Source organism: Hesperophylax consimilis, chromosome 14, assembly GCF_061612785.1.
Source record: "Hesperophylax consimilis isolate HC1 chromosome 14, BYU_Hcon_1.0, whole genome shotgun sequence".
In the NCBI taxonomy this organism is placed as follows: domain Eukaryota; kingdom Metazoa; phylum Arthropoda; class Insecta; order Trichoptera; family Limnephilidae; genus Hesperophylax; species Hesperophylax consimilis.
The window spans coordinates 10,476,051-10,495,218 of NC_142849.1; the positions used below are offsets into that span (position 1 = coordinate 10,476,051).

Consider the following 19,168-nt stretch of genomic DNA (forward strand, 5'->3'; position numbering starts at 1 on the left):
TCCACTCACTTTTCCACAAATGATCAGCTAGTCAATCAACACTATGCAAGTGCATTATATAAGTAAAATAAATACAAAACAATCAAGAACAACAACACGTCAACTCACCAGAGATCAAATGGGAAAAAAAAATCACCGACTCCAGATATTTTCATATCAGAGGGTTCGGCTCGGTAAAACTTCTAACAGGGCCTATAAATCCTACTGATCCCTCAACATAAATATTTAAAAAATCTTTCGTTATCCTACATGTATTCAAAACTAAACTTCTAAATAGTATATGAACTAAAACTTCTAACAGGGCCTATAAATCCTACTGATCCCTCAACATAAATATTTAAAAAATCTTTCGTTATCCTACATGTATTCAAAATGACCGACTTTTGCATCTTTATATATAAATTTTTTGATAGATCTAATACGCCTTAATTTTTAATGAGAGAGCTAGGTATGATGCCAGTAGCCGAAATAACGAATGGTAATATTTTTATAGTCTGAGAATGCCAAATTCTTTTTATTTCGTTTTCTAAATCTGTGTATTTTCTTATTTTTTCATTAACACATTTTTGAATGTTACAGGAATTTGGAATAGCGACATCAATGATATAAGTTATTTTTATAATATTTTCATGTAAAACTATACCGGGTCTATTATGACTAATCGTTCGGTCTGTTAGTATAGTTTTATCATAATATATTTTATAAAATTCAATAATATTTTATTATTATTGTTATGCATTTTTATTAATATTATTATTGTTGTTTGTATTTCTTTGGCATTCACTATGTAACAATTTCTAGACATTTTTTGTAATAGCTAGTTAATGACACGGACGTGTCGAAACCGGTCGCTAATTTAATAAAATTTATACGTAACAAATGTACATTGTGAATAATAAAACTCGTTAAAAACAAAAAATGACTATTATAGTTTCCTATGAAATATTGATATTTTCATATAAACACTAATGATTCCACTTTTACGTTAAAACTTTTTAGGCTTATAAATAAATACACATTTAAGATTCTTCCAAAATTTGGTATGGTAACAATCACTTTAAAAATATACTAGAATAATGTCTTTCCCTTCTTGGAATAAGTGGATATTGATATTTTTATTGTAAGTAAGGTTCTCGACTTCGATTGCAGAGGTTGCGGGTTCAAATCCCGGCATGTGCGAATAATTTTTTTTGGGAAATCAAATAATTGAGGTCAGGTTTGTGTTGTTTGCTTTATCTGGTGTTTCTGATGGGGGAAAATTAATTTAAGGGATATTTACAGATTGGAATATTCCAAATAATAGAACTTTTGTGCTATTTTTTTTCGCCTAGATCGTGATAGTGAAAAAGTTTGGCAGTAAAATGATTTACGAATTTTTTACAATATTTATGTATTTTTATATATGTATTTTTATAACGTCCCGATAAACCATTTTTTGGCAGATTGACTAACGGGTTCAAACAGTTATATATAATCTTTTACAAAAAAAATTTATATATATTTACATATATTATATTATATAATTATATTTTATTTTCATTTGTTCAATTCACGAAGAGCTATAATAGCCAAATTAAATAATCAAATTATTATTATAATTAAACACCTATTTGCACAGCCCTATAACACTAGGCACATGAAATACGATACGTCTGCCCGTCTATACTGCTGGAAGCAATTATAATACTGCTGTCTCGTTCGTACATATCCACAGCGGGCGCAAGCAAATGAGATGAGTTGACAATAATTAAGACCTGCTACATATTGTTCAGCTGGAAGGTAATATATAACAAGGTACAATAATCTCAACAACGTTCGCCTCAACGCTATTCAAATTCTTGTTCACCTTTGACACGCTCCCTTCAAATTACATGAACAAAGTCTACGTTTTGATTTTATGTCTACAATATATACGTATATCGAAAATAAACTATTACCCTTACGTTTTTTAACACTACTTTACAGAAGAGAGCGTCGCGAACGACCGCTTGTGGCGAACGATCTTCGCGTTATGATTGAATATGTAAAATGCAATCATTTATATGTGTTTAGAGTTTAAATGAATATAGAATATCACCAATTAAATCTTTAAATTAATTTAATTTATTTATCAATTAAGATAGTATAAATACTGTTTAATTATACGGTTTTTTTTTTTTTTTCAAATTGCTGTTTTTTAATACATAAAATTGACTTCAAAGTAAGTGTATTTACATAGTTTTTCAAAATAATATCACAAAGTTACTTAGCTATTATATAAAAATATAGAAGTTGGGTCCTATAGGTTGAGATATGTTCTATCAAAAAATATTTTTTATATATTTTTGTCATGTTGTATGTAGTAGCAGATGAAAGTAATCTTGAGGTCGATTGGCGATTTATTGAAAACTACTATTTTATAAACAGCTGTAAAGTAAGAAAAATATTTTTTTAGATTATTTATTTTTAACAGGTTGTATATAACATACATGTATCTAAAAAACATATACAATAAATATTTTTTTGAATATGCTGTTACGGACACAAGTGACTTCGAAAATACGAAAAAAACCGCAAAAATAGAAAAAGCCCTCTTGGACTGTTAATACGGGTTTGTGACGTGGCTAAACCAGCGGCAGGAAAGTTTCGAAAGATACAGAGTAGGCCCCCTGGAGGTGATTTTAGCTTAGAATGCTAGGAAACCACGGAGGTTAGGCTTTTTTAATTCTGTTGCAATGTATCCTTAAGGTGACATTAACGAGGGCTTGCTCGACGCTCACATTTGAATTATTTATGATTTTTCTAGAGGGATCTCTCGGGAAGTTACTAATTCATCATCTAGAATAATAAAACCTTGTGGTTACCGTGATTTGAGGGATACTGCTTGGTCACCACTGCACACGCTTCCGTAATAACACCTAACGTGTACACAAGTTTTCTTAACAGACTGATCGTGTATAAAAAAATGGTTGCAAAGTTACTGCATGTAGGTACTCCTCACTGTCAGACAGAGATAGGTAATTGAGTAACAGGTGATTAGGAGGAATGTAACAGAATATGTTAAAGGGAGACGCATATAATTGCGTCAACACAGTCAAAATTGAATAATGAATCTAGATAGGCTTTGCAAATATTGCAAAGTTAGTTAGACCGGTCGGTGGCCGAGTTGACATCGCGTTTGGGTCCCACCCAGGGGTAGTGTGTTCAATTCCTCGGCTGTCTAAGTCCTCCATCACAACAGAAGCAACATTTTCAGCTTACTGTGGTGGTAGTAGGAGATTTTCAAATATTGTCAGGTTATTCGTAACCCGGGAATGTTTGTCTTTCTTCAAAAAAAATATATGGAGAGTGTTAGAAACTGGACGTAGCTAATGCTAGTTAAAAAAAACTGTCTAGATATAAAAATTTCTAAATGTCACACTATGACATTTACCAGAAAAAAACACGTAATTAAGTACTCATATTCACTCAACAATGAACCTGGCATCTATAAAACGGAATGTAAAGATCTAGGCGTTTACCTTGATAAAGCAAACTAGCAAACTTATATTTAATAAGCACATTGACTCAATCGTTAATAGGTCGTATAAAATGCTTGGTTTCTTGCTACGTTTAAGTAAAATATTCAGTAATCCGCGTACAATTGCAATGTTATATTTCGCATTAGTCAGAAGTACACTGGAATATGCATCGCCAATTTGGAATCCACAATAAAAACTGTACATAGATAGTAACGTATCCAAAACAAATTTATAAAAAATATTACCAACAAATTCAACAATAACTTTGTTTGTACATTTGAAACTTTGCAGCGAAGACGAGCAGTAGCTGACTCAATATTTATACACAGAATTTTAAACAATGAGATTGACTGTACTGAACTTCTGTCCCTTATTAACTTTAACATACCTTTGAGACTTACACGACATACAGTGCTATTCCACACGCTTAATTATAAAACAAGTGTAGCTTCTAATTAACCGAGCTCTTCATACTCTAAATAATATTTGTCTTAACTCTAACATTGACATTTTTTCGGATTCACTGCCCCAATTTAAACGTGGCATTATGTCAATAATTAAAACTGTTCAATGCGCATACATACATACACACACACAAATACTCACACATACATTACACACATCACACACACACACACCTATAAACTACACACGTCACCTGGTAATTAAGGAATAAACATACCACTTAGCAGACATTACAAGGAAACATATCATAGGTACCCAACATGAAGTATCTTATTCCTGTATTTTGTTTTATCTCTGTAAATCATGTACTGTTTGTTTCCATAATATAAAATAAAAAAATAAAAATGAACAGTTTTTCACTATTTTCCCGGTAGCGAGTGTCTAGAATAATAACTCAACTCCGGACTACTCAGTTTTGACATCTCAATAAAACATTCTCTAATTTTTATTTGACATTTTTATAAATATGTATCATTTCTTACCGTGAAAGCAATTTAAAAATCGAGAAATGTGTTCAGTATTCAGTTCTTCCACAGTAGGTACTTACCTGCCAACGTATTAATTTAATTATTTTTCAAACTCATCTTCTCACAACCTACCTAAAGTACAACGCTTAGCAATTATTACAAATAATATCAAAATTAAATGAACTATTTTAAATCAAATAAACAACCTTGTATGCACCATTATCTAATCAAAAGGGATAGACATGTTTCAAAAACAGTGGTTTATTCGTCAGAATAAACGTATGTCGTTAATATTCACGTTTATCCTGACAAAGAACCCATTGGTCCTTTTTTTACGCCATATAGAGAATTTGCAATCATTGAAGAAGTATATTAACTATTTTTTTTTTAAATTTATTTAATAAAAATTTTACATTTCACTTTCTTAACTTAAATAGGTACATACAACATTAAATTAGTAGTGAATCGCCAGTAGTTCAGTTGGCATCGCACCCGGGTTCCACCCAGGCATCCTTAGTTCATTTCCTCGACTGGCTAAGTCCTCCATCACGACGCAAACAATATTTTCCACTTACTTTAAAAAAACTTAAGATTTACTTCCGTTTGTCCTTCCTTTCCTGTGAACGGTAACCGGATAAATCATCACATCTTTAAAAAGTTATATAAAGTCATGAAAAGTGATGAAACAAAAACTTTATTAACTGGGTTTTGTAGGTAAGGTTAGGTAAAAAAAAAATTCATCGTTTCTAATGACTTTATATCACTTTTTAAAAGTGTGTTGAATTGTCACTGTGTTTAGTTATCATGGAACCCCTGTGAACATACATAATGTTAACTAAAATATCCTTGAGATTGCTAATTTTTTGTATTCGCTCGATATTTTTTTCTTGCAATATTTCCTCTGAGGGCATATTAATCAAAAGTTATATTGTTTCTTCAATAGTCAAGAGATACAATAACTTTGTTCATCTCTAGTAATATTAATAAACGTGAGTTCTGAATGCCAAACAAACTCTATTCATATCAATTCATATGAAGTAAACAAACAATATTTAATAAACAAACTTAAGAACTTCATTCTCTATCTCTGGTACGTACGAGTCCTCCATGTCTCATATAACTTATTGAAGTTATTTTACTCTTGTGTATATATTCTAGTCCTCCTACTTTGTTCTACTGTCTGTCGTGCCTCATTGGTACCAATTAATATGCACATGCTCGTTTTCATACATATTGGGTCTAATAACTTGGAAGACTCGAGAGTTCTTGGTTAAGTTAAGCCTCACATAGTCGTAGAGACATATGTAAGTATGCTTTGTAATTGGCTTTTAAGATATTCACGTCCGAAGTGGAATATATTTTACTCTCTGTTCTTAGTTAAACACGGAACAAGAATAATAAACAATTATTGTAGTAAAAAATTACGCTTTTGTAAAAATATTTATCTTGTCTGATTTTGTGAATCAAATTATAAACATGTCTGGTTAGGAATTTTTTTATTGCTGAATTATTTTTTGTGTTTCCTTGGTTGATATTTGCGGCAGGTTTCAGAGTGGAAGATACTCTCGGTATCTTGATACGTTGCTTGAAATGGCTTTAGCCATGTTTGATGACCAGATCTGAATAACTAAGTACTTCCTCACCTTCACCTTTCCCATCTCCTTACACCTCCCACTACCTTCTGCCTCACAATATACCCCAATTGAGGTTGTCAAAATCTCTCTGTGACAGTTGTAAACAGTTGGGACTTTTGTGCGATAAAAAAAGTAAATATTTTTTTGTATTTTGATGAAAACCAAACCCGCAACCCTATTGCACTACCTCTTCAAGTAATCTTACCTTTACTATCAATTTTATATTTTATACAGTTTCAAAACGATGTTGATCAAAATCCAAAATCAATGTTTACATTCTCAAACGGAAAAGTAGGGACTCTTGTGCTCAGGCAATAACAATACACTAGGTATAATAAGTGCACCTCTTTCGGAATACAAGATATCATTACCATATCATTGCAAAAGACCAGCAATACGGCTGTAATAATGTTGGCTTTGTTTCGTTACTAGATCTGAATAGTTAGGTGCTTCCCAACTACCTATCTATAGTTCCTTCAATTAAGGGATTTCATAGATTTAATTGACGGGCAGTCATTGGGACTCTTGTGTGATGTGACATAATTTTTTTGGTTGTCTAGTGGTAGAAATGCTTGATCGACTAGAAGCGACAGAAAAGTAGTCTTGAAAATTTTCCTGATTAAAAAAAATGTTTCGTTATTACCGCTAAATAATGCGATATAAATTTAGCGTAAATGAATCTTATTAGTATTTTTAAAATATTTGCCTGGCGATCATTGCTTTTTAAAAACAAATATGTAGTACCAATTTTCTTTTACAATATATTTATTTATCATCTGTCAAAAATTTAAACCAACGAAACAAAAATTTCTAGTATAGGATTGAAATTATTAACTATCAAAATAAAATGTATGATTTTTACCTATCAGTTGCAATTTTTTCCAGAAGTGAATAATTATAATAACAGTACATTATATTACGCAGAATTGTTTTACAAATCACAGAAAACAGAAATTAATGTGTTTGATTATTATTTTCTATTGATTTCATAATTTATTGACTTACTACATTATAATTATAATATTAGAAATATTCTAAACATCTAATGCATTTTACAAACCATACTGCACACAAATTCTAACAAAATTACAAAATTTTACAATTAATTATAATACGAAATACTCATTCCATATTTTTATACATAATTTTTCAACACATATAGTACTACACTTATTTTTCTATTTTTATATTACTCATTTTTTTAACTTCTATTTTTTCTTATAATTTTTATTTTACAATTTTTTTACTAAACATTTGGTTTATATATAAATTGTTAATTACCAGCCTCAGAACAGAATATGTCTTGTGAGGAGGGTAATGAAAAAAAAAAACATCTGTACAGAACCAACCTTAAATAAACGCCCGGGTTGCCGGCACTGAAACTGAAACTGAATTCTGAACCTCATTTTCATTTCGTTTACAAACAATTTAAATCTACTGGTCAAACAATAATTGTTCATGGGATTAACAAATTACGCAAATAAATCAATACAGGTGAACGGTTATCTATTCGCATCCACACAGAATCCCAAATCCGGAAATTACATCATAGAATATGGACACGAGCGTGTTAATTAATAACCAAATTAACGATCATTCAAATCTACCTGAGGGGGTTGTATTTGAGGTTATTTTATCAATTTTGTTTCTGTTTACTTTTGTTGCGGTATTTGCCTGCATATTTTGAAACAGGCGAAGCTTAATGCCAAATCACTATTTTGATTAATCTTCATAACGAATTGGGGTACATTATGAATACCAAAAAATATGCTTTAGATAAATTGAAAGTTTTCCTATCGTTTCGCTTGAGTAGAATACAAATTTGCGATTTTAATGCCTATTACCTACGATATAAGGTATACCAAGAATATACATATTTTTGGCTTATAGCTTTCTCTTATATCGCACTATTATAATATTATCATTAAAAAAATCTGTGTATTTCGGTGGTGTGTCTGTCCTGCGTACCTCAGATTTGACTTAAATTTTAGTGACATTTTCACAACAAACTTTTGGAACTGATTTTGTGAAAAAAATAGATATACCTACTACAATATTTTTACAAAAAATTATTTTTATTGTATTTTTTAAAATCGAATTTATAATGTCACATTAGTTTTCACGGGTCTGCGTTAGTTTGAAATAAAGCAAGCATGTTATGTTATTTGCCAATTTCCTGATATTAGTCATTCAGAATATATCGGGAACACGTGTTCTTTTCCAAATAAATACCAAGACGGAATGCGACAGTATCAATATCAATATTTGAATGAACACGTGTTCACATAAAAATAGCTTTTTATATATTTTTTATTTATTAACGCCCTTTTTCGGGGCTTTTACATGTGAACATTGAGAAATATACATTATTTATTGTACACAATTGAATTGTTTCATTAACAACATTTTATATTTGTTTAAACATAAATTGAAGATGTCCACTGACTTGGTATAATTGTTTCCCTCCATTAGTATTCTGGGCAAAGAGGAATACATATGGTAGTTAGTCCCAGAATTTGTTGATTTAAATTTTAAAACAACAAATATTTTTTATTAAAAATTTACCGATTCTTTGATGGGAACTCTGTCAATTCATTCGTTAAAGGCTTGCAGCCCTGTTTTTTACAGGAAAACGAATAATTTGACCAGATTTATAATAAATTAACAGTATTTTATATCAGTAAGTTTTCTCTTTGTGGCTACTCATCTTTATATTTCTAATTTTCTCTTATTTAATAAATCAAAAACATAATTTCCCTTAAAATTGAAGTTTTGTATGAAAGTTCTTAAATTATAAACGATTTGTTACTTATAATTGGTTATACTTATAATTTGTCTAAAAAAATGTCACTCTCTTAACAACAATTCTTTTTTCAAACTTTGTTAATTTATTCACCATTATATTGATTATTCCGAAGTGACAGCTCTCAGATATTATCTCAGTAGTATCAAACACGGCCACTATCTTAAACCGGAAACGGAAACGTAACACTGAATATTTAATGCACTATTTAGTATGACACATATTTATTATAATTTACCCACATCACTCATTTTTGTAGCTACGTAATCGATTTGAAGGCGGTTACTGCACAGAAAAGTCCCACAATGGACTGCGCTGCAAACTGTTGCCTCACTTTGCCTTTCTGCACAGGGTCTGGTTTATTTCAATGTACGATCTTCTGCGTTCAATATATGACTAGTATCGTAGATTATTCAAAGTATTCTTGAACCCTTCTGGTGCCAAAAATATGATCACGTGGTTTGCCTCCGGCTCGTCGAAATGAAACCCGGTTTTCATGTTAGGGCAAGTCTATCAATTTTTATTTCCATGGTTATGTACTGTAATTAAACAATATTGACTTTACGGCCCACTTCCCACTTACAATTATCCCACGCGATGGTGAAGAAAAGGATTCTGGCAAATTTGCTATTCATTGTTCCCTTTGTATTATAGGCTCGCCGCTAATCTATAATGGACGCAGCACAGGTAAACCGGTACGGTATTTTGTACACTGTATACCTGCCCTGAACCGCAGAGGGAATATCTTTGGTTAAGTAATGGATGGTGATACTTGCTTCATTACCTTCCCCGTGTAATAATACAGCACGGAATTTGGAATCCAATGGATCTCTTTGGACAGGATTGTTCACGGTTCATTTTATATATTCACGAGTTGGTCCTGGCTATAAATAGAGAAGTGGTAGCGAGCGTCCTATAAAAGTTCACACAGAAGCCGGTAAGGTACACGATTAAGTACGTGATACTGACTAATTCATATCCTGTGTAAAATTTAACCGATAGTAAAGTTGTTAACTTCTGTGAACCTCGGCTTTCAGTGTTTGTTATTTTCATTGAAAAAGATATCTTTAAAAAATATTTTCTTTAGTATTTATTTTGGTTCGAAGGTAACTTAAAAACGTAATTGTAAGAAAATAATAGTTTAAACTTCAACGATAACAGCTCTTACCTAAAAACTCGCAGCTGTTTGTCAATTTATTTATTTTACAGGATATTTACCAAATTTAAACTGTTGCCTACATAAGATCAGCATTTTTTCCTATTCTTAGTATATATTTTTTTAAATGGCTTTTAACCCCGAAGGAGTGTTCTAGCCAGTGTAAAGTTGAGGTGATTGTGGAATGTTTGTGTAATTTTGTGGTAATTACAAGTATAGTATAGTATAAATACGAAAATGTACATAATATATATGTCATAGATTTTTTACATTAAAATATTTTTTTTTGGAATCTCACAATTGTGATTATTTGTAAGTTGATGCAATAAACAAGAAGTTGATATATGTTATTGTACGTATAAAATAAACAAACAAACGCACAAAGTAAATACTAAAGGAAAAATGAATGCCTATGCACAATTATGATTACAAATTGATGCCGTTAATTTGAAAGAAACAAGATATGAATTCATATACTCGTACACGTTTGTCGACAGATTCGTTTGTTGTAGGGGGGGGGGGGGAATTACCTATACTGATCAGGTCAGGGATGAAATTTTTATATGAATCGTTTATAGTGCAACTGAAAAAAATGTTATTGAAGTCCTCTTCATCAAGACGACATTCGCACACGGCAGACTTCTTAACATACTTTTGTGCTGGGGTAAAGTGCGCTAACTTTGGGGGTTGATTCTAACATGATTTTAGAGGTCATTTTTATTTTTTTATTTTCGCAATTTTAATGTTTTAAGATAGTTTTTAGGTTAAAAAGATGTTTTATTTGTATTTGATTATAATTATTCTTCTATGGAAAAATATTTTTGTATTGGAAAATTAACATTGGATTTATATATATATATTTTTTTAAATTTCTTTATTGGTATAGTTATAATGTATACATATTACAAAGTTGTTTTTTTTTAATATCAGTAATTTTTCTTTTTTACTTCTACTATCATGGAGAATTCCCTCCCGGAGTTAGCGCGCTTTATCCGCATGTGGCAAATGGAGGATGTTGAGAATTTTTTCAAGGAGAGTCTAGAAAACCACGCTTTTGAAGAAGTCTAAAATTTTCAAACTAAGATTTTTTTTTAATTTGCCGGTAACCCGGGCGTTTATTGACATCAATATTTGTTTACAAATTATGTGCGCTACCCGACTCACTAGACAATATCTGTTCTGAGCCGGGTAGCAGTATCTACCATTACATATATCAATAATAATAAAAGTGAATAAAAATGCAAAGAAAATAAATAAAAATACAAAATACAGGAAAAGAAACGTAATTAGAAAATAAAAGATTACCTAGATAAAATAATCTAAATATAAATTATTACATACATATGTAATAGTAATTGAACATTTTTTTTTTTTTTTTTTAATATGTCATATAAAAATTAGCATGGAAGGTTTGCAAGTAACTTGTTAATGCCATTTCTTTTTTTGTTCCTCAGCCACGTATTAAAGTATTTATATGTACATTTTCTGTTGATTTGAGTTGTATGTTGTGTTTCTTTTAAGAAAATATTGAATATGGAAGGTGCGAGGTAAGATTCATGTTTTTTAGCAAGAGTGGATTTAATTTTTGGCACTTGTAAATGATTGTTAGATTTAGCTCTAGTGTTCTGGGAGTGAGATATGTGTGAAGGTGACGATTTTATGCAATTTGTATGGATAATTTTTTTTATGAATAGCTTCCTGATATCAAGTATTTTATTTTTAATCAAAAGATTTTCAGTGGGATAAAGATATGGTTTTTTGAACATAGTTCTAATAAGTGCTTTATGAGCTGTATTAAGTAGCTTGATGTATGTGTCTGCGGCACCACCCCATGCCGATATACCATAAATTAAAATGCTTTGACAAAGGGAAAAGTAGACATTTTTTAGTAGTTTAAGTGACATAATGTTTCTAATCGTTTTAAAAATGTATATTTGTTTCCGGATTCTCATTGCAAGTGAAGTTATGTGAAGTTCCCATTTTAGTTTGCAATCCACTGTTAAACCAAGATACTTAATATTATCCGAATGTTCAATTTTTTCGCAGTCGCAGTTTTTGGTTTGTGATGTAGTACATGGATGCAGGTGTAAAAGCGGGACGGTTTTTGGCTGCCCAATATTTGTTTTACTGAATGTTAGAAATTTGGTTTTCGAGGTGTTTAGGGTAAGAAGATTTTTGTCGAGCCATTTTTTTATCTCCCTCATACCAAATTCGGCGCTCTTAAATGCCTTTTCCCAAGATTGCTCTTTAAAAAGAAGTACAGTATCATCTGCGTAGCTGATCACATTATAGCAGAGTGTTGGAATTTTAATATCAGTGAGACCATTAATATAGATAAGAAAAAGAATAGGGCCTAAGACACTACCCTGAGGCACTCCGTACTTTATTTCTGCTGTGTCACTCAAGCATTTATTAAGTTTAACTATTTGTTTCCTATTTTTTGTATAACTTATGAACCATTTGAGCGGTTTTCCATTGATGCCAATATTTTTAAGTTTTTCGTATAGCATATCATGAGAGATGGTGTCAAAGGCTTTAGCCAGATCTAGAAAAACTCCAATTACTTTAGATCCCTTATCTACATGTTTTACAATGAAGTTGGTTAATTCAGAAATTGCCTGTTCTGTGCCCATTTTTGCCCGAAAACCGAATTGATGACTTGATAGTAAGTTGTGTTTATCGAGGTAGGATAGCAGTCTTTTTTTCATTGCTTTTTCTAGGAGTTTTGATAGAGAGTTAAGTAGTGAAATAGGTCTGTAGTTGGAGATTAACGTTTTGTCTCCAGATTTATGGATCGGGGTAATACTGGCAATTTTAAGTTTGTCAGGTACAACACATTGGAAGAAACTTTGATTAAATATATGTAGGAGAGGTATACCGATATATTCTCGTAGTTTAATCAGGATTTGGTTAGATATGTTGTCCGGGCCAGGTGCACAATGAGTTTTGAGAGAAAGAATGAGTTCGTTAATTTCTTTTTTATTTATTTTATAAATGTTAAAGGAATGATTTGGTCGCAAGGAGGAACTTTCTTTGACTAGGTACGGTTATGTGCCAACAAAGTATGTTATAATCTTAATTTCATCTATCATGTTAGAAAGTTCCCTCGCTGACATGCCGTTTTAAGAGCGATGTTGTAACATATTGTTTCGACAAATTTCACCGTTTGAAATCGAAACTTTCCTCAAAGTTAAGCTATTTCTCAACTTTTTGACGCTTGAGATAAGTTGAAAGTAATCTCCAATTCCGTGAATATAAAAATCAGTCTATTATTCTGAAAACTTTCGATTTCCTTAAAATTATATTTTACCCATAGAGCTACAATTGGAGGCGCTACCGCGTACTAACATCTCGTCGGAACTTGTTCAACTAGTAGAACGCAAAAAGCGGTGTGCGCAGATTCGGAAGTTTTCGGAAGTTTTAGTTAGATCGTTGAGAGAGTTGGAAGTCAGTTGGAGATACAAAAGCGGAACCTATTTTTTCGCTTCATGTCTCATCTAAATATAATAAACTTATACATTCCATTATTCTCATACTCATTATCTTCGTAGAAAATAATTGCTTTTATTTTGTTCAAAGTTCATTAATTTCTATAATTTGATAACATTGACAATTAATCTGAAAACATTTGATTTCCGTAGAAAATAATGTATTACAACAGAATGATTTTAACAAATTCTCTCGCTAAATTAATTTAAATAATTTTAAACTTATAGATTATAAACTTCTATATTTCCAAATTCATTATCTTTGTAAAAAAAAAATTATTACATTAAAAAAATCACTGATTTAATTGGATTCACCAATCTTTTCAAAATATGCAACAAAACTTTTTGAGCATGCTTCTGATTAATTACAACTTTTTTGTAAAAATGCTTTTGTGCCAATTGCCTTCAATTATTTTAGTAATGAATATCTTTATTTAAACGCTTTTATTGCAGTATTTTAATTGAAAAAATATTTTTTCCTACCAAACGATATTATTCTTATCACCGTTAAATTATTCTCAATTTGCAATATAGATTATGTAACCTCTGTTCTCAGTTGTTCTTGTTTACCGAATAGTAATCACATATTTTTGGCTGCTTCAATCAAAACAAAGCAAATGCTGTAATAGAATTTCGCTAATATGCACAATACCTTTATTCTCAACACGTTTGCATAATTCTGCAACATCTCTAATAACTGAACATGAAATACATCGTACATTTTGCAAACCTAGGCTTTTTGGTCTGACCCAGATAAATAGAATACTTAATAAATATAACAATATATTAGATACATAATTTTTATTAGTCTTGGTTAGCATGAAACCACCCATTGTCTTCCAAGTTCCTAATATGCTAATAGTAATACATTCCATTTCTAATTTACAATATATTCAATATAATGTAAATTAGAAATATACATTATAATATACATTATGTTCCTTATATACTAATAGTAATACATTCCATTCCTAATATACTGATAAAGTTACATTCCATTGCAAATATACTAATAGTGATACATTCCTTCTGGAATTATATGATAACAACATTGCCTTTTTCAATCCACTGTCTCGAATGTGTCGTTTTTACAGTTTTATTGCATGTAACAATAAAAATATTAACATTTTAACAGTCTTGCAAAATATTTTAAATAATTTCAAATTAGCCATTTACTAAAATGTCTTAAATAATATAATGGTGTAATTACAAATGTTGTATTTGCTTTATCTTTTCTTCACTTTCTATGTTCTATGTTTTATTTTTCTTATTTCTATTTATTGTGTTTATTTTATCGTTATGTTGTTTAACATCTCTACCTAGTGATAGCTAAACCATAAGCTATGGTCCTGTGATCTGGCTTTTAAACTGGATCGTTGATACTTAAGTAATTTCAAATTTTATTGAAATCATCACGTTGATACCTGTAAATTTTAAATTATAAATAAGTATATTTGTTTATGAATGCATAACGAATGTGTTTGTTTCCCCCCCACCAGGTCGGATAGGCACTCCCCACTATATGGCCCCCGAGGTGGTGTCCAACCAGCTGTACGGCAAGCCCGTGGATGTGTGGTCCGCGGGGGTACTTCTACACGTGCTACTGAGCGGGTCACTGCCCTTCAACGGCACGCGGGACAGGCTCTTCGAGAGCATCTGCAGAGGCAGGTTGAGGGTGAGAAGAACTAAATTAGTTACTTAATAATAATTCCCGACATTCCTATTTCCTATCTTATTTGCTAATCCACTTAATTCTCATTTGAATGCTAGGTTTCTCTGACTCCGGCCTATTGAGACACGTGTACGGAGCAAATTTTTTTACTTAACTAAATCCTAGATCGTTTTCATGCAATTTAAAAGCTTCTTACATTCATGGCCGTGTCAAAATAGACCTATATTTTAAAAGTTCATGAAGGCTACAGCATATGGGACCGCCATGTTCAACGGAGTGGTCAGAAGCAAGCTGGAGTACGCCAGTACTGTCTGGATACCTCATCAACTTAAATACATAAATATGATTGAACAAATTCAAAAAAAAATCCTAAGGTATGTTTACATGTGATCATACGGAATATATCCGAAATTCATGCATCACGTGGAACTGCTAAAGGAGACAAATTACCAAAGCCTGGAGACTAGGCGTAATGCCGGACTCATGGTATTTGAATTAAAGTTACTAAAAAACCTTATCGATTGTCCATATCTCCTGTCATGCTGTGGATTATTCGTTCCTGATAAATACTGTCGAAATCTTAGCCACGACCTATTCTGTATACCGCAGGGTCGGACAGATGTCATTGCCCAACATAGCATGACAAGAGGTATGACCTCGCTAAATGCCCTACCAGCGGATATAGATGTGTTTAATATCACTATACCATGTTTAAAAAAAAAAAAAGTACATGTATTGTTAGTTTTAATAAAATTGTACCATAATTGGACTTACCTGTCTGTCGTACAGTAAAAAAAAAAAAAAAACTAGTAGGACTACTAACGTGACAATGCCACCTCAGAAGACACATGCACCTGTTGGGAGTGGAAAACATCAATAGGTACAGGAAATGTGAAGAGGATAAAAGGACTCCTATGGCCCCCAATATCCCGCCTTGATGGGAACTATGCTCAGCTCTCTAAAAGATACATGGTTGTATAAGGAGGCATCCAAATATATGAGAACCTTTGTGAACTTTATCATAGTCTCTATCAAAGGGACTCGGTTACTGTCAAAGGAATGAGGTAAAGCCTGAATCCTCACGGGTATAAAAAAACATCGTCATTATTGATACTACAGCCCTTGAAGAGTTCGCTTTCACTCCTACCAGTCTGCTGCAGTCTTCCGCTAGTTTTTAATGCCTAATATGATGTGTTGGCCATTGACATAAATACAATGACGCGTTATGTTCATACTAATCGAACAAAAATATACGAGTAGCACGACCCTACTTCTAGATGCGAAGCGAGTAACGAAACACATAAGAAAATTATACCCAATATCGATGTAATACGGAACGCATTAGAAAGGGATAGCCATTCAAAGACTATATGTGTACGGGTGAAACAGTGATATCATTATCAACGCCCGTCGTTTCTATGTGCGTGCATCTCGACACCAAGCGCAAGCCCAAACGGCCCACTGACGGGCGAGCATTATCCTGTCCGCGGAGACCATAACTTCACGAGCATTTTTGTACGGATGTCCGCCGGATAAATCGCGTGACGTCATGCTTGGACTGCTCATCGCGGACATGCTCGCCCGTCGGTGGATCATTGTGAATATTTTTTTATTGAAATTATAAGTGATATTTGAGAACATACAATGCAAAGAAACTCCGTCATCGTCGGATTTGATGTTTGCTCTAGAAAGATTTGTGCACCTCCCAAAAGCACAGAAAGGCTATTTATTTACAAAAAAGAGTCTATAGCTGCATCAGAGAGTGACAGCTGGTGACAGCAGACGAATCTATGTGGGGTACTAAATCTCAAGTATGTCGACTGGACCTAGTTCAGTTAAACCATGCGCGTTATCTCAGTAACCTATCTTCTCTTTTAATTCATCTAAGGTGTTGGCCTCAACATCGTATCCTTCCTTCTTATCCTATCCATCCTTCGTCCTGCAGGCTTATTTAGGAGATCTCTGAAGTTCGGTTTTCTACCACCCTTGCTACGTGTTCTGCCTGTCGCAGCCATCAAATTGTTTTAAATATTGTCGCTCGATGGCTCTCCAAACAATTGGTATAATTCGTGGTTTCTAACACAACCGCATCGCACCATTTTCCTGTCAAATTAATATATTCAGGTAGGTATGCTGTCAGGTAGGTATGCTGTCCTTGTTCTATCGGTATTACAATGGAAGATGCTCTGAGGAACTAGCGTCATTGATCCCTTCGGCACCGGTGCGTAGTCGGGATACTCGCCAAACACGCGCCCAACATTTGTACACAGTTGACACTTGTCACATGAGAACGGGTCGCTTCTACGATTCGTTCTTAAGTTCAACAGCTCGGCTGTGGAACGAACTGCCGGCCTCTGTGTTTCCTCCCTCCTACAACATGGGACTCTTCAAGACCCATGTTCACTCCTTCCTCTCCACAAAAAGACCCTCCACACAGCATCCCCAAAGATGACATAGGCCCTGAGGGAAATTATTTTCTTCAGGGCCTCCTGTGTGGAGTAAATATAAAAAAAAAAAATAAAAAAAAAATATTTTCTCTTAAAATATTTTCTTCTAAAAAAATACATAAACCAAGGAAAAAGCCACACCCTTTTCTAGAAACGTTAAAACTCTAAATATCACATGTTTTACGTAAAACGCTTCTTTATTGTCATAACACAATACAACCTTTATGTTATAACATTGTCCAAGCCAGGCATTATAACCTGTAAAATTAAATTTCGCTAACCATTATCGCGCTGCGCTTAACATTTTGTGTTAGCAAAAATCATAATGAATCACCTGTCCCAAAGGAAAAAAGGTTTTGTGTTATTCTACCTGTAAAAGGTTACGTACTGAGTAATAATTCATATCTTCCCGACGGCGCACAGCCCACCACATGGCCCTAGGCCTTTTTACTCCGAGCCAACTTCTCAGAACACGTGAGAAACAACCACATAATACTGCCTATCAGTAAGTAACGAGAATATTGTTATAACCTGTGGGAATTCTTTCGCAAAAAGTGAATCTTAAATATTTAACGATGTTTTGGTATTTTTTTAGCCTGACGTAGTAGATAAGTGGATATGGCTATGGAAAATTGATTTTTTTTCTTGATTTATGAGGCGTTCTGGAAAGGCAAACTCGCTGTAACTTGCTTTAAAGTGGGGTTATGGTTTTCTACGATATGTTAAAACTTTACCCACTCGTTTTTCTGTTACATGTGTATACGTGAACGCCAAAAAATCTCCTTTACAATGTTCGGAAGAAAAGATGAAATAAATTGTAGAAATTTTCGTTTACACTATAGAAAGAATATTGGCATCCTTCGATCAACTATCGAATAAAAATAGAAAATACTGAAAAAAGTATTTTTTTAACTTTCCAACGCGGGTCAAAGTAAGCTGGTAATAAAGAACTCCCAATATTTATATATTTACAAATAAGCTTCTTCGAAAATATTTACCTCGCAACGAAGCAAGAATTTGTTGAAATAAGTGGTTGACTTTGTACAGTTTATTTTCTTCCCTTTTTATGGCTTATGTGGGGTTTTGTTTTTTGTAAACTTATAAATGAAACGTGACAAGGAATTTATCGTTTGATCCGGTTTCTCGACATACTGAGAAGGACAAATAGGAATCTTTTTTGGTAGGCAAGAATATTGTAAGAATCGCTTTGATGCCATATGGAGGACAACGGCCAGAAGTAAGGAGCCTTCTGTATAAGATTATTGTTTCATGTTTCGTGAGTGTAAGGTATTCGGGAGTAGGTACTATTTTTAAGTTTGTTATTTTTTCGTAGCCATTGATCAACAACACCCTAGATGAGCCCTTCATAAGAATAGTAGCAAGCTAATAAATGAGGTGAAATAGTTTATTTTTTAAACTTTAAGTGAATAATCAACGTTATTTTGTATTAGTATATAAATTAAATTTATACGAAATCCATTTACCTTTAAGTTACAACCTAAATTATAACGTATTTCCACCTTTTTTACATATTGA

The 19,168-nt window shown here is 32.5% G+C and overlaps 1 protein-coding gene across 1 annotated transcript in view; it reads left to right on the plus strand.

Moving 5' to 3' along the window:
• The window catches only part of LOC149417872 (peripheral plasma membrane protein CASK-like), a 363,609-nt gene that overhangs the window by 315,102 nt on the left and 29,339 nt on the right, over window positions 1–19,168 (plus strand). The window contains exon 6 of the mRNA XM_089639860.1: window positions 15,013–15,188. Coding sequence (XP_089495986.1) covers window positions 15,013–15,188 — 176 coding nt within the window. The remainder of the gene's footprint in view (window positions 1–15,012; window positions 15,189–19,168) is intronic.